Here is a 17,295-nt window from a genome sequence, read left to right as displayed (position 1 = left end):
TAAACTATAGCATTTGCATGCAAATCCTGTCTATATATTGCCCAGCCCAGGCTGAGCTGGCAGTAAATATTATCTATTTTTATAATTAATTGTAGTAGCGTGACTTCTCAAGAGTTTTAGACTTGTTGAGGTTGTGATACTAACTGATTCAAATGTCCAGGTCCAGTTGTAAAAGAAAAACAATTTTGGGGGGGAATAGTTATTTAATTAAACAGGGATTTTAAAAAATTGAATTTATCCAACAGGCAGTTTCTCATCTTTGGGAGGGTGGGAAAGGTCACTGAGAAGCCCTCAATCACCGCTCTATTCCTCTTTGGGTGAGGCCCTGACTTATTTCTGTGCGGGAACGTGGAAGAGGATCTTGTGAGCCACTGGTTGCTGTAACGCAGGACCGGGAGTTAGGGTTCCTTTCCTCTCAACTCTGCAAATTTAGAAGTTGAGACCTTTACGGACGTCCTGGTCCTATTGTTCTATTAATATCCATCTGCTAACCCAGGCTTAGTGTCTGGCCGCTGCTCTAGAAATCTCCACACAGGGGAGGACTAGGGATGTCTCATGGTTGCAACAGGTCAGACTTGCGTAGAAGCTACATCTGCAAAGCACTCGATGTGGGATGGAGAAAACATCAATATTCCAAACCGAAAAATGGAAGTTTCTAAGCCCAAATCCTCTCCCAACTACCCGTCAGGCCAGTGCAAGGGCTTCTGCCACACCGCCTGCCTCAGGGATCCTTCTGACCCATCCTGCACAGCCATACAGGATTCATCCTGTATGATGAAACACTCCTTTCTTGCATCCCCTCCAAGATGGTCCTCTCCATCCGTCTCTCAGTCCGGTTTTGCAGGCTCGCCACAAACCGAATCCACCCCCTACATGACCTGAGATGGTTGATGCCCAAACTACCACTCCAGCGAGCCTGGTCCTTTGCCTTCTGTCCCCCGCCCCCCATCTTCCTGAGTTCACCTTTGTACCTTTGCTTACTCTGTTTCCCCGCCCTAACAAAGTCTTCCTAACTCCTGTTCTTACAGCTTCTTTCTGCTTCGACTACCACCAGCAGTTACAAGCATTGGTCCTTAATCTTATATTGCTAATTCCAAAATCAGACCATGAACCCTTGGAGGGCAAGGGTCATTTTGTATCTAGCAGATCCTTGGTGCTCCAGGGGGCCAACTTCCAATTTCTGTGGGGGGGAAGGGTGGGTTTCATGGGAACCAACAGAGACTAAACTTGGGGTTTCTGTGGTTCATAGCCTGGTATTTTAATTCAAGACTGGACTGATACAACAGATAATGCTTTCTTGATTATAATATTATACATACGTATTGTTGTAAGGGTGGAAAACGCTAAAACATTATGCAAAAGAAGGGAAAGCATTAGGAAACTCCCCACTTAGGGTCAACTGTTTTTAATAACTGGGCATCTTTCTTAATTACTTATACAGTATTTATTGGTAAGTCAGTATTTTTTCATCATAGAATCTGACTGTAAATACAATTTATGTATATATTTTTGCCTCCCTGATTTTGACTGTAAATATAGTTTTGTTTTCTGGTCTCCTCACTAAACATCATTTTGTAAGCCTTTTCTCATTAAACCATGATTCTTTTAAAGCCTCATTTGTGGTAGCTGCAAGTTATTCAATCACACGGATGGTGCATAATTTATTCAGTCTGTCTACTATTTTTTGACGTTCCACTGATTTCAGTGTGTCACTATTTAAAGTAATTACATGATAAACATCATTGTACATAAATCTTTGTATGTCTGATTATTATTTTTTTGACACAATACTAGACATTTATTACTGGTATGAAGGATGGACATTTTAAAGGAAGTTGATATATGTTGGACACTCCCTATGTGCTCAGAGAAAGTTGGGAGGTGGCACAGCTCAGAATGAATGCCAAGTCTGGTACTTCTTGGCCACTATATGGCTTCCCAATTTGACCGTCTACATGGCCTCAAATGACTAGATGAGAGCTCAAAACCACCACTTTGGAATGGCAGGGGACCCTTTCTAAGGGGAGTTAGCAATTGTGCAGAGACAAAGAACCCTGGAAAATGGCCCACGTTCCATTCCCACTGATGGGCCCCAGTTTATGACTTTGGGCAACCTTACCTTGGAGTATGTGCATTTTCACCACGTCTGCACGGTCGGACCTGTTTCTGACCTTGTGCTTCAGGGTGTCTTCAGCCTGTCAGACACAAACACAGAATGAATTCTGCTATCAACCTCATACAGTTTATTCACCTAGTTTTAACTTTAAAAGAGACCCCTTTTCTCTCAAAGGGAAAAAGTCTCTTTTTGTTTGTTTTTTGTTTTTTGTTTGACAAACGCAACATGCAAATATCTCTGTTCTCCTACGTCTTGATGAAGGAGGGCTCACAAAAACCTCTAATAATTTTAGGATGGAAAAATGAGATAAAGAGGTCAAAAGCTTGGGTCCACCTCAGCGCTCCAAACTTAAAGGCCAGGCAGGTACCTAATCATAAAATATTAATAAAACTGTGATGATACTACACTGCTTTTGCATGAGAGGCAATCCTGTTCCATTGCCTCTTAAAAGAGTCACAAATTAACTAGAGTCAGAGATGAAATGTAACCTCAATCCATCCAGTATAACATGACAACATGTGCCCTCCTCCTGTTTTGCCCTTGATCTCTCTCTCTCAAGACGTGAAAATGTAAATCCTGCAGGCTGAGACCCACTGTAAGTTGGGAGGACACTTAGAGATGAGTTATTTACTGAGTCTCATGGCTTTCTTGATGATGGAGTTGTCTGTAGGGATGGCGTTGGCTGTGGCAGGGCCACAACTGGACCTCAGGGCCCTGATTTCTAGTTCTGGGTTTTTATCCCACTATAGTGAATCTCTTAATTGGCCCCCGAGAGGAGTCTGGAGATCACTCCAGTTCTGATGAAAGACGATTATTCTCCAGGCAGTAGGAACCCCAGCCTCTCACGAGTGACTCTGAAGAGTCCCAGAGAGCTCTGCTCCGTCTTCCAGCCCCTCCCCTCACTAGTTGCCAGGCTACGACATCCCAGGAGAAAGATACCTAATGGCCTTTCCTTCTACATACACTGCTGATACTTGCTCAATAGCACTTATTGTATTGATAAATTCAAGTTGCAGAGATTTGCTCTGAAGGTACAGAATATACACCGATTTTCCCCCCTCAAATGCTAAAAGAAAGAGAAATAAACAGAATTCCTTTTGCCTTTAAATAGCTGTGAATAAGCTCTGTATCTGCAGGCCCTACCCTACCACTGAATTGGATTTAAAATAATCTGATTGTTGCTGAGAAAAGCCTGTCATGAAAGAGAGGGCAGCTTGCCCACACACCTTACCTCCCTGTTTCATGTCTCTCTGACTCCCACCGCATCCTTGCAGGGATACCCCCCGACATCAGAAAGATGGGGGACATTTTCTTAAAGCTCATAAATAGCAGCTTCAAAGCCAATATTGTTGATCCCATTTCCACAGTTTTCAGTTTCTAGGAGGAAGATTCCACATGGCGTGCGGGGAGGGGACCAGCAAATTGGTTGAGTTTGTAGGAGAAATTCTACCCGCTTTCCCCCAAGCTTAGCATTCAGAGGTCCAGAGCCTGGAGTCTGAGTTCAGGAAGGTGGGAAGTTCTCAAACAGTTACCTTGCCACTATCCAAACGTTTTCTTTGCTCATGGAATTCAGGTGGGCTTTTCAGGGCTGAAACAGAAAGACACAGACGTGAGCAGAGGGGGCTTGGGGCCGGGAGCGGCGTCGCGGTGCTTGCCGGTGTGCTTGCCGAGCGGTGCACAGTGGAGGTGTGATGGAGATGTGATGGCCTTCATCAGGCCACAAGCAATGGAAGAGGAGAGGCCTGGAGGTCACCAGCTTCCCTGCAGCCGGAGAATCCAGAGGAAGGCGGACGTCAGCCTCAAACAAGAGGAGCAGCAAAGACAGAATACGCGACAGGAAGAGAAGTGGCAGAGACAGGGCATTCCAAGATCCTGAGGAGGGACAGGCCTGCGGGAGGAGACCAGGCAATGCTCTAGCTTTAGGGGAGACTGGGGTGACTACCACCCTCTTTGACTTTGCTCTGCCCTTGAGTGCGCAAGTCTGGGTGGAGACTGCAGTCTGTGGAGGAACCGTGTCCCACGTTGCAGGAGGGGACTTGTCCTTTGGCTCAGGGAGTTGGCTGGTGGGGTGGGAACATGCGACCAAAGGGCAGTGAGTGAGAAGCACAGAATCAGACTCTGAGGGCTGGAAGGGACCTTGGAGATGGTGAAATACAGCTCCAAGCCTGAGCGGAATGGGGAAACGGAGGCCCAGGGAACGGGACTGCCTCGCCCGGGGTCACACAGGTAGGGCTAGGGGCCTAGGTCTTCTGACAACCTAACTTCTTTCAGGGTGTGATGCTCAAAACACTAACAACCAGTAGACAGGGCACTGGTCCCTCACAGCTCACAGCAGCTGGAAGCAACCTGGACCGAACGCCAGCCTCCCTTCTTTCCAAGACCCACTGCTTCTCCTCCTCCCAGCTCCCAGCAACTCCTCACGATGATGCACTGAACTTTTGACTTTGCAAAGCAGTAGAACATCGTTCGGCAAAATTCTACCTTTTTACTGGTCTTTCTGATCCCCTGGAACAACTGCAACCAGAAGCCATAAAGGATCACCTTTCATCAGAAGTGATGAGGTGGATCAGAGGTTAGAGAATTGCATCAAGTATTTTTCTGGATAGTAAGTAGGTCTGGACCAGTGGGCGAATCACGTGATCCAGATTTCTAATATTCACTCCCACAGATGTCAACTCTCAAGCTGCAGGCAAGAAAATATTCTTCCAAACTTTGGCTGGCATAAAAAAATCGGATTTCTAGCCAGATGGGCACTTGGGGCTGTGTGTGTGTGTGTGTGTGTGTGTGTGTGCACGTGTGTGAGTGTGTGTGCCTCATTCAGCCTTAAGACCACGCCAGATTTGAGCCCAGCTCTCAGATGGGCTTGCTGGACAGCAGGCAGACTCCACTGTGGTCCTGGCAACTGATCGACCACGTTACCCTCTATTGAGGATGTTGCTTGGGAAGCTACTAAGGCATCTCTAAGTCTTCCTGTCTCACCCCGACATCTGCAATGTTGACCAAAGGAACGCACAGAATAGTCCCAGCTGGCTGCCTTGTGCCAAGGAGAATGCACAAGCACTATTCTCCTCAATCTGACCAGAGACTGAAAGGCTTCCTTTCTTATAGGAAAAAAAGAAACAATTGTTGCTTGACTATCATATTTCCCATTGATCTAACACCCCCAGTTTCTCTTTGCTGCTTTTCACTCTTAAAATGAGCCTCTCTGCCAACCCTGCCCTTTTCAATGGCCTCTTTCCCCCTCCCTGTCTCCTCACTCAGTGGCTCTGAGGAATCACCTGGGAAACCGTGCAGGCCTGCCACGTTGCTCATGCATTTTCTCTGATTTGGGTCTGGCCCTCATCCTGAGTCAGGAGGCTTGCCATTACTTGCACTTGATCACAGTTGCAATTTATATTGATGGAGTTTTGAAACCATCTCCCATTTCCCCAGGCGACCAGATGCTACGAATCTGCTTGAAGTCCAGTGGGCCCTGGTGAGTCTGTACAATCTGAACCCATAGGTCTGCACCTCTGTCCGACAGTCTGGTGGTCACCTAAGTAGGTATCATATGTTGGTGTGGCTTAATCTCTTCCATAATCCAGAAAAAGAATTGATTTCAGTGTGGCCTTATTAAGTGGTTAAAAAGAGCAACACAGCCTGTGCCTTAAGAAGCAACCCTAAGGGAACAGCATGAATCTATCTTGAGATTGCTCTTACATTCCAAACTCAATTGGTTTTAATTGGGCTTAGGACTTAGGGGCAATTCATCTGGTTCTCTTATCCCTGAGGCTTTTCAATTCTTATTTGCGGAACTTATTAATTCTTCTACGAAACACTGCATTTCCTGTATCTTAGCTTGCAGAGCTATAAATCATCACTCCTTGGTGTTAACTATTCCCCTGTGAAATGATTGTACAGTCCAGTTCTCCAAGGCCAGGAGCACAAAGGTCTTCTGGGACCTTCCGCCACAGGGTGGGAGAGGCTACGCCCATTTAGCCAGGACTTTGGAAGGAAGCTAAAAAATCCACATACTGTGTTTTACCCCACGCTCTTCTTTTCAGGGCTTAAGGGGTGTTATGTGGGGCACCACTTGGCCTGCCATGGGCCCTGTGATTGACGTTTGCCTTTTCTGTGATTCCAGAGAATGCGGGTTTTAGCCACCTCCCCTGAGGGCCAGCGAAAGCCATAATGCACCCCCTATCCCAGTTGACTTTTTGGAAAAAAGGACCTCCTTTGCTGCCAGCCCTGGGAGTATCCAATGGCAAAATTTTGTATTTAAGGGATGTTGACATTTAGGATTGAAAAGGAATTTGGATTTCTAAATTAAAAAAAAAAATAAGTCAATGTGATCTCAAATTAAAATATGGTTGTAAATTCAGTCAACCCCACATCTAACTCACTCTGCCTGGAGGAAGATGAATCGCTTCTCACAGGGGAATTCATGTTCTCGCCGCGGAGTTTAGTTAGGGGCTGTTCCTATTTCTGTCCCCGCGGCTCCAGCTAATTTGGGTCAGCTGTGTGTATAAACATTTGCTTACTTAGAGCTCAGGAAAAGATCCCAAGATAAGAACAGGCCTCCTGCGGTCCCCTGCTGCTAACCTCCTGCTTCCTACAGGAGCCCAGCAAAAGGAGAAAATAGGCTGCAAGGCCGTGGACAGTCCGTCAGGGAGAGGGGCCTGGCTCTCACAGAGGAGGGGCCCGGGGCTGGTAGCAGCTCTGGTGGCGGAGGCAGGGCCTGCCTTCTCTCCCAGGGCCCCTCATGTCCAGGCTTGCAGGGGGAGAACCCAGCTCCACTGCTATACGGATGAGGACCAAGAGGCAGCATCAAAGAGCCCGCATCTTAGGCAACAGATGGAGCAATCGTTCTCGAAGTGTGGCCCCTGCACCAGCATCTTCAGCAGCAGCTGGAAACTTGTTAATAACACCAATTTCCAGGCCTACAGAATCCAACGCTCAGGTGGGACGTAGAGGGACGCAGGGGTCTGTGTTGGAACACGCCCTCTGGGAGATCCTGGCGCCCCGGCGTTCACAAGGCCAGTGGGTGCTGATCTAGAGTCCTTGGGAAACTGAGAGTTCAAAAAGCGGGGAATGATGTCTAGGACCGATTTCTCAGTATTTCAAAAAGCTGAAGAAAGAGGGTGTGTTTGCCCAGAGAAAGGCTGCTTAGTTCAGTGAAACTGCCACTTCTCATACTTGCTGTCTCGAATCAGAATAACTTGGGTTAGAACTGGTCGTTCTCATCAAGAAGCACCGGCTGGTAAGCTTATATGCCGCTAATTAAAGACAGATATATGGATTAACAATTCACATATGTAGGGTTCTTTGGGAGGAAGACAAAACTGATTCAAACGCAAGACCCATGGCAGTAATGGGTATAGTTTCAAAAGTGACTAAAATTTTGGGAGCCTTCCCTTCGGGCTCTGTCCTTGCTTTGCCATCTATTTTTGGTACAGCCTTGAACAAGTCTGACAGGTTTCCTGTGTTCTCCGTTTCCCACTTACAAAATGGATCTCGTAGTCCTCTCTTGGCTCTGCTTTTAAGGACAAGTTGGACCATGAATATTTTTTTTCCCCAAACAAATGGGATCCACGCTATGGGTGTGTGATAATGCTTTGGAAATTGTCTTAACTCTTTAGGTTGGCAACAGATTGCCTATTCAGTACCCAAAGGATAGCCTTAGGGGTCTGAAAAGAGTGCATTCTCCCAACGGAGCTTTGTAATATTTAAGGCCTGGCTTGCACACTTGGAGAATTTAATGCATCACACATGAATACTTTGGAGTTTCTCAGAAGGGTTCAAAGACAAATTCAAAGGGTGCCTGTCATCACTGGTTTACTAGTTTCTAAGGAGCGAGGAACTAGAAAATTGAAGGAAAGAGGGAGGGAAATAAAGAAGTGAGGATTTTAGACCCAAATGGGCTTGGCATGAAAATCCAGGGCGCCTTTTTGTTCCTATCTCTGAATTTGAGGTGTTAGAAGGAAGGGGAGAGGGACAGATGAAACCCTTGTGCCGTGTTCTGCTCAAACAGCCAACAGTGTGTGGTATGTAGGGTGCTGTGGGGAGAAGCCAAGTCAGATGAAGGCACTGAGGAAGGGAAGGAAGACTTTGCCCCGTCAACGTCTCAAAACTATCAGGAAGCTGCATGTGCTGTGGGTAGAGGAATTGCCCCGTCATTCTTCTTGCTATTCAGGAGGAGGATCACAGAATTCAGGGATTTACCAAGGCTTTGCAGTAAGTATGTGTCTGCTGAGGCTTGGATTAGTCTGCAAAACAAATAAAGGCAGCACCATTCACAGATAGCTCATCGTATCTTTCCATTCATTGACATCGATCAGACCATGGGACCCGGCTGCCCAGACGCTTCTTTCTGGCCAGCGGTGCTTTCTCTGAGTCTCTGGGGAGAAGTCGCAGCCTCTCTGGGCCCCTGGGCCTCTGTAATCCACTTCAGGTCTCTAATCTCGTTTTCTATAATCCCGGAGAATAAACTCAATGTTCCCTCCTCTCTCCCCTGGGTTCATATAGATCAGCCCCACTGTAGTAGCAGAAGGAAAGGGAGAGAAAGTCATCTATTTCCTTCAATTCTCCCAGAAACCCACTCCGTGTAGTGGTGGGACATTGTCCAATATTATTAATGGGGATAACTAAGCAGGAGCGATTTGGGGAACCTTCTGGACTGTAGGCTCTTTGAAACAGAATTCATGTCTGACTCCTCTGTGTTCCATAAGGCCTTCCTCCCAGCAGATGGTAGAAATATTTACTGAATTGCTCTATGACCGTTTTTTTTTTTTTTTTTGCATTGAAAACTCAGAGCTGATCGTCTTTCTGCACTAAGGCTTCTGAAATGGTTGGAATAAAATGGTATTTAAGATTCAACCCAGGAGAGTGATGCCCAGAGAAAAGAAGATAGTGGAGAAAATCTGCCTGAGAAATAATGAACAGATCTGAGCCCCATCCATAGGTCTCCAGAGGAGGAGCCTGGGCTCTGTCTCAAAGGCAAGAGAAAATAAGAGAACCTTGATGTCCTCTTGCAGCCTTGAGCCTGGCAGGGAGGGGCGGCAAAGCCATCCCTTTGAACTCTAGTTGATGGTGACAAGTAGGCAATTTGAAATCTCCGTTTTGAGATTCAGAGGTAGGATTTTGGAGAGGAGTCCAAACAATATATTCTTAAAGTAATATTTCTACGTAAATGTTGAAAGGATATTTCACTCAGATTTCACGACTCTTTTGAAAATGTGAATTCCACCACTGATACTATAAATGTGAAAGCAATCTTAGAAGCTAACCTGGGCCCATGCTTCTGGCCTGAGAACCCTTTCCCACTGTTTAAAGTTGTTCGAGGGGCCGTGTGCTGATCTCAGAGCCCTGCCTTCCTTGACTAAATTCAAGGAAAAATGCCTTTAAGTGCGTTCAAAGCACTGGAAGGGGAAAATCCTAAACCTATAATATATACAAGGTAAGATATGAGTACATGCTTAAGAGAGGTGATGAAGGGCGATTATAAAAGAGACTTTGATTCTCTGATTGCTGTGGCCTGTTGGTTACTCATCAGCAACTTTGAAACCTGCAGGATGCAAGCCCATGAAGGAGGAAGAAATTAAATTCAATCCATGTGGACCAGTTTCACTAGTCTACTGAAAGTCACACATGGTCCCACTGGAGTCAGTGGGGGAGAAACCTTCTACTTAATCATCAATTTGGTGTGCATTTGAAATGAGACCAGCCATAGAGCAAACTCAGTGGAATTTTCCATTCACTCTTGGTCATGGTGAGACATAGATTATGACGTAGAACCCAAAGCCATTTCATTAAAACCATGGGCTTTTCCTTGGCATTTTCACATATACATGTTTTTATTTTCCCAAATTCCAAATGAATTTTTCTGGCCACAAAATGCTTGATGATAGAAACTTAAGGAAGTGCTTTTAAAGTTCCAGTGATTCCTTTTGAATATTTGAGTCAAGAGCCCTATACGAGGATCAGGAGACACGGGTTCTGGCCTCAGCTCTGCCGCACTAGGAGTGGACTGCACTTTTTTTTGCAATGGACAATGCCCTTGGGATTTAATCTAATGTACAACTCATGACTAATTCTGTCCAAGGAGAGCAGGTGTTTCCGTTGACCAGCTAAAAACTGCAGAACCATCCAATAATACCATAAGGACAATGAACAATTCACTTGGCCATAAGCTTTCCATTTAGGCAATTTATGACAAGCCTGAAAATTCAGAGGGAACACTGCAATTATTTCCAATGTATGGATAACGTGAGGTTGTGTTACTAGTTTTATTGTGCGTGCATTTAAAGTCTCACGGTTCAGGTCTGTAAGTAGGACCACACTGGGCCCTGGCTTTGGGATGTTTGAAAAGCCTCTTAGGCCTCTCCAATCGCGGTTTCATGGAGGTTAAAGACAATGAGACTTGGACTAGGGAAGGGATTTTTTTTTTTTTTTTTTAAAGGAGGACTTTTTTCTTTGATTCCGGAAGGGTTCTTTTTTTTTTTTTAAACTTTGGGTTTATTTATTTATTTATTTATTTATGGCTGTGTTGGGTCTTTGTTTCTGTGCGAGGGCTTTCTCTAGTTGCGGCGAGTGGGGGCCACTCTTCATCGTGGTGCACGGGCCTCTCACTATCGCGGCCTCTCTTGTTGTGGAGCACAGGCTCCAGACACGCAGGCTCAGCAATTGTGGCTCACGGGCCTAGTTGCTCCGCGGCATGTGGGATCTTCGCAGACCAGGGCTTGAACCCGTGTCCCCTGCATTGGCAGGCAGATTCTCAACCACTGCGCCACCAGGGAAGCCCAGGGAAGGGATTTTCAAACTCTGTTTGAAGAGGACCAGCGCTCTGGGGAGGATAATCAGGGTCATCTAGGAGGGATGAGGGGAGCCGAGTGAATGGGACAGAGGCCCCCGACCCTGTTCCAGCCAGTGTATATATATATATTTTTTTCATAAATTTAAAATTTTTATTTATTTATTTATTTTTGGCTGCATTGGGTCTTCGTTGCTGTGCACGGGTTTTCTCTAGTTGCGGCGAGCGGGGGCTACTCTTCGTTGAGGTGCGCGGGCTTCGCATTGCTGTGGCTTCTCCTGCTACACAGCACGGGCTCTAGGCATGCGGGCTTCAGGAGTTGTGGCTCCCGGGCTCAGTAGTTGTGGCTCGCGGGCTCAGTAGTTGCAGCTCGCGGGCTCTAGAGCACAGGCTCAGTAGTTGTGGTGCACGGGCTTAGTTGCTCTGCAGCATGTGGGATCTTCCCAGACCAGGGCTCGAACCCGTGTCCCCTGCCTTGGCAGGCGGATTCTCAACCACTGCACCATCAGGGGTATATATATATATATATATATATATATATATACACAGACACAATATCTTTAACTATTAAAAAACACTGAAAATCACAAAATTAGATGATCTCCAATGACTACTGGCTTTGCTTCCCTCCATTCTACCCCCTTCCTTCCTCCTTTCCGCTTTCCTTCCACTTCAAAAAATTCAAATGATAGAAGGAAGACATAAAGAGCCCTCTAGTAGAACATAACTAGTTTCACCCTGACTCATACTATCTGTGTCTCTTGTCACCTTTTCCCCTGAAATCTCGAGTCTCCGCGAAGGACGGTCTTGCTCACTGTGGCCCCCCACAGCACCTGGCATACCACCCTGCAGAGAGTCAAGTTCATCATGAAATGTGTTGAGTTTGGTTGAGTTGAAAGGACCCTGAGACTGTGGGCTCTTGTTCCCTCTTCTGGAGCGGCTGCTTTTACACACGTACCCCCGGGGGCGCTGAGTAAACAGACTGCATGTTTCATGTCTGGGTTGAAGAGGCTACCATCTCGGCCCCCAGCCTCTCAGCAGGTGCAGAGGCTCGTCTGGGTCTGGCTTCCCCAGAAGCACTAAGTCACCGAGGTCTAGGGGCTGGGCCTGCAGGGTGCATCTGCTGCGGCTCTGACATTTTTCCACAGCAGAATCGACACCCTTGGGAAGCCTGGAGAGAAGATGGCTAAAGAGTAAGGAAAACTGACAATGCTTAATCAACCCTTCTCATTTTGCTGAATTAAAAAGAAATATCATTGCATTACTCTTAGGACTTTCCCCCAGCAATTATCTTAATCATACAATGGGCTATGGATGCAAAATTTCTGTCAAGCAGTATTTCGTTAATATGTACACTATTTGATTCTGATAATCCTGGAGAACAAAATATTGTATCTTCATTGGACTCGACTCTACAAATGGACGTTCAATTTGCATGACTTACATAAGAGTGTTATGTAAAAAGGTACCATCGGGTTCATTCCTATTTTTATTAGGTGTTTCACTGATTCCCTGAAATTTAACCCCAGCAACCTAAAAACAAAAGTTTATTCTCATCCAAAAGCCAGCTGCAAGACCCAGGCTTGGATTATATAAGCACGTAGTTAAACTTTAAATCAGCTGTGAACAGCTCGAGGGGATGCAAAGGTACCAGGCCTCTCTACTCCAATTGCCTTTCCAGAATTAAGGGAAAGAAACACCCGTGAAGGAACAGATTATTTTAATCCCACTGAAACTGATGTGCTCATCTTATATTTGAGGGCACGTGGTAGAGACTGTGGTCTACTGAGAGGATCCTGGTGGATCTACACTTGTCTACACTCCATTCTTAGTGAATCGTTCTTCTAGACGTGGTTAAACAAATTCGATTCTATGCATTTGCAACAGGATTCTGAAAAAGACTGGCCTGCTCACATTTGAGTGCGAACGTATTTATCTGTCTTGAAGTCTGCAGACTCTTGGTCTTTCCTGTGTTTTAGCACCTGCCCTGCTGGGCTGACTGAGATGAAACAGGCCACACAGACTTGTACCTTTGGTTTCTCATCCTAACTGTACATTTTACTGAAGCAGCCTTTCAACTGCAGGGTGAGATCTTTCTTCTGTGCTTTAGCAAACCTCTAAAAAAGTTGTTCTGCCATAAGGTCACCTGCTGTTTATTCTTTGTAGGGCTTAGCCATGAACAAAGAACTTCACCTGAATTACCAAAGGAAAGGGACTTAAATATTCTTAGTTCTGTTCTGGTTCTGAAGCACGGACTACACTTAAAATGTTTGGACCTTGGATCACAGGGCACCAAGGTTACTACCTGCAGGATATTCAATTAAGGGCACATGCTTGCTTGTTGCATGCTTAACCCTGAAGCCACAGTCATGACAAGGACCTGGATTTCTGCAGGAGTCATTACGGATCTTGACTTTTAAATTTTGCTGGGGTGAGAAGTTAGAAAGTGTCACCTAAAGGAGCTTACATGGTGATTCCATTTATCTAGGACTTTTCCTGTTTCTATAGCTAACCAAAAGTTAGCTTCAATTGCTAAACTGGCAGGAAATTTCAAACATATCTTCTAAAAGATATGATAATCCTTCTTCTTTGACCCAAATGATGGCCAGTAATTCAATGTTATACCGTTTACACTAGAATGGTATTGCCGCTCATTATTCCAGAAAGGAAGCACTGGACAATATTCAATTACTTGTGGACTCAAGTACCCAAACAGAAGTGAAACCGAGGAGGTGAGAAAAAGATGATGTGATTGGTGCTTCCGGAAAGAAGAGTGATTAGATCCAATTCTAAAAGTAGGAGAGAGGGATGGATGCCCATAGAATTGTGTTTGTCCTGTAAACAAACCACCACATTGGAATTTTAGGTACAACCTATATGATTACAGGGAAGCCCTTACAGGTGAGTAGCATTTGGGGCTAAGCCTCCAAGGTCTGGGATTCCTGCTGACACAGAGTCTGTGAGGATCTGGGGAGACTGATCCATGGAATTAGACTATGACCTCTGAGGTGCTTTCCAGCTCCCAAGCTGCACGGTCCCATGGTACAGATCAGTCAATAAGAGATGCAGCTACTCACGTGGTATGATGCCTTGGTTAGCCAGTTGTTCTTGGGTCCTTCTCTGTTGAAGCCGTAACTGTAAAACTTAGAAAAGCAAGTGTTAGTTTGTGAGTTGGGCTAAGACTGATTGCAATCACTTCTATTTGCCTTGTACTTTTTTTTTTTTTTTGCATCACTCTTCTTGCGTTATTTCTAGAACAGTTCTGAAAGTCTGCGTGAAGGACACTTGCGTTTTTGTTGTAGACGTGTAGAAGGAAGGATGAGAGAAGCTGAGGGGGTTGCAGGGTTTTGCAGCAAGTGGGTAACAACCAGAGACTAGAAGACTTGTCTCCCCTGTGAAGTGAATGTTACTTTCACAGCACCATGCTCTGTCTTCCCCTGCTATATCACCTGGGAGGTGAATACCATCAAACACTGCTGGGAACTTGGCCATGATTTCAAAAGAGGAGATGGAGTAAAGAAAGCTTGGCCTCTCCAGTCTCACCTGGGTTCAAATCCCGTCTCTAGCCCCTTCCTATGTGGGTAACTCTGGGCAAGTTGTTCAACCTCTCTGACCCTCAGTGTTTTCATTTGTAACTGGGAACAATGCCTGCCTTACAGGATTGCTATATAGTTTGATTAAACTGTGTATGAAGACTGCTTAGCTGAGCGCCTGGCACATAAGTCATCAATACCTGGTAGTATTATGAGAGTTTGGAATCCACCCGGAAATTCAGAGAAGGGCTATTGGAGTCATGCTTTACTTAGAAAAATTAAAACACTGTAATCTGTCCAAACTATAAATTATAAAACTTTGTTACTATCCCTAGCACAGACTATATATATTATACATATTTATACATATAAGTACTTATATATATGACATATATATATATATATATATATATATTATGAGTATAGTATTTATGATTTTTTCATCCTCTTTACCCCTTTCCTCCTAAAAAAATACCCATCTTTGGACATTTACATTTTCTCAGGGAGATTATGAGTTCACCATCTTGGTTCCTGGGTTTAAGTTGCTCAGGATAAGAATAGAAAGAGCAGAAATTTTCAACGAGAGGGATTGGTTTAATCACCTTATAATGAAAAGAGAGAATAAGCATTGCTTTTATGAATATAAAATTAGAATGGAGAGGAGAGAAGCAAAAATGAAAAGGATATATGGGCTGATGTTCAAGTTTATTTAGTATTTCAGAGTGAGGCTTCAGAGCAAATGCAGTCATAAGATATACTGAGAAAGTAACGGAGAAAGACAATTTAAAAAAGTGTTGCTGTGGGTTTTGAATTGGCTTCTCACCAAACTTCTTTGGGAGAGACCAATGTTGCTGAAATACTTTTAATTACTTTTGGTGGCTAGACTGTGCTCCACTGAATAGCCTCATATGACTCCATCTTAGGACTGGACAACAAAGAGGACTAAATTATTTTACTTTGTGGATAAACGAAAACGACATGAGCGTTTATTATTCAAGCCCTCCTTCAGACCAACCCTCTTACTGATAAAAACCGTAAACTCTGAACATAATGTGAAAAGTAACTACCTGAGGATTCTGAATAGTGACAAAATCAGGCAAACTGTAGGGAGGAGCTGAAACTTGGAGAGGTGACTTACATGGGGGTGAGTTTCTCCTTTTGGGGTGGAAGGGCTTTGCCTTGAGGGTGGCCTGTAGTCATGAAGTGGCAAGTCATAGGTAGTTAAAACTCCAATAGAAAACCTGCTCATCTTTCTGGCCAGAGGAATCAGGAAAAGGTGCCCAGACAACCAAGGCTGCCCACCAGGGAGTAAGGGGGAAATCAGCAAGGGAAGGAGCTGGAGAAGGAAGGGGTTCCCTAATTCCATGTGTGAATCTCTGCAAGTTTCAGGTTGATCCACTAATGATGTTTCCATGGGACAGATTCAAAGCAGCACAGCAAAGGTTTAAAATTAAACTGGAATTTGAACATCTGTGCACACAGGCAAGAGAGAGCTTAAAGTGGGACTCTACCTGGGTTAACTGTGCGCTAAAACAAAAACATCAGCATTCTCCTGAGGACCGTAGGAGTCTATGTATAAGACTCACAATGTCCAGGATGCAATGCACAATTACTCCACACACAAAGAATTAGGAAAACGTGACCCACTCTACATGGAAAAGACAGTAATGAGACGCTAACCTTGAGGTGACCCAGATGTTGGAATTATCAGACGAGGACTTTAGTTATTTTCAACTATGCTCAATGAAGTAAAAGAAAGCATACTTGAAATGAATGTAAAGACAGGAAGTCGCACCAAGAAAACAGAACACATAAAAAGGAATCAAATGGAAATACGAAACTTAACAGTAGAATATCTGAAATAAAAAATTCACCGAAAGGCCTGAAAAAAGAATGAATATCAGAGTAATGAATCGGTATACTTGAACACAGAGCAAACTGAAGAGGAGAGAGGGAAATGATGGAAAAAGTGGACAGAGCCTCCGGTACCTGTGCCACAATATCAGAAAGTCTAATATCAGCTAATGAGAGTCCTAGAAAGAGAGCAGAAAAATAAATAATTGCCAAAACTCCCTAAATTCGGTGAAAAACAGAAATTTACAGATTCAGAAAGCTCAACAAACCCCAAACCAGATATAGTCACAGAAAACAACACTTAGATACATCATAATCCGATGGCTGAAAACCAACGAGAAGGAGAAAATCTTGAAAGTAGCCAGGAAAAACAACACATTACATAAAGGGAAACATTGATTTAAATAACCACAGACTTCTCAGCAGGAATCGTGGAGTCCAGAAAATAAAACAAAATGAAAACAAAACATGAAACTGTCAACCCAGAATAGAAAATATCCTCTAGGAATGAAGGTGAAATAAAGGTATGCTCAGGTAAAGGGGAAACAGGATAATTTGTTGCCAGCAGACTTTACTACAATAAGGAAGTAAATTCCTTATTACTTACTACTATGCTTAAGGAAATTCTTCAGGCTGAAGGGGAATGGTATCAGAAGGAAACCTGGATATTCAAGAATGATGAAAGCATATCAGAAATGGTAACTAGCTGGGTAAATTTTAAAGATTTTTTTTCTTCTTAAGTTTAAGAAATATATACGTCATATGTGTGTGTGTGTGTGTATATATATATATATATATATATATATATATACTGTTTAGAGAAAAGTCATATCATTGTCTTGTGATGTTCTTAAGGCATGTAGACGTAATACAGGTAACAATTATAACATAAAGGGCCCTTTATGACAGCAAGGTTTCTATACTTTACATGCAGTGATATAATATTAACTATAGGTAGACTGTGAAAGGTTAATTATGTATATTCTCATCCTTAGAGCAACTAA

General features: G+C 44.2%; 1 protein-coding gene across 7 annotated transcripts in view; it reads right to left on the bottom strand.

The window, feature by feature from the left end:
- Positions 1–17,295, bottom strand: part of MYOCD (myocardin) — a 249,407-nt gene that overhangs the window by 40,879 nt on the left and 191,233 nt on the right. For 6 of the 7 annotated variants that reach the window (XM_059907682.1, XM_059907679.1, XM_059907684.1 and 3 more), the window contains exons 2-4: positions 13,982–14,047; positions 3,649–3,704; positions 2,120–2,195 (exon numbers count right to left, since the gene is read on the bottom strand). In XM_059907682.1, coding sequence (XP_059763665.1) covers positions 2,120–2,195; positions 3,649–3,704; positions 13,982–14,047 — 198 coding nt within the window. Of the gene's footprint in view, positions 1–2,119; positions 2,196–3,648; positions 3,705–8,317; positions 8,343–13,981; positions 14,048–17,295 lie in introns of those variants that run through there. The other variant, XM_059907685.1, reaches the window with a different exon arrangement.

The sequence above is a fragment of the Balaenoptera ricei genome, chromosome 20 (genome assembly GCF_028023285.1).
Source record: "Balaenoptera ricei isolate mBalRic1 chromosome 20, mBalRic1.hap2, whole genome shotgun sequence".
In the NCBI taxonomy this organism is placed as follows: Eukaryota; Metazoa; Chordata; class Mammalia; order Artiodactyla; family Balaenopteridae; genus Balaenoptera; species Balaenoptera ricei.
The sequence above is the reverse complement of the archived record's forward strand: the minus strand, read 5'-3'. Positions and strand labels throughout refer to the sequence as shown.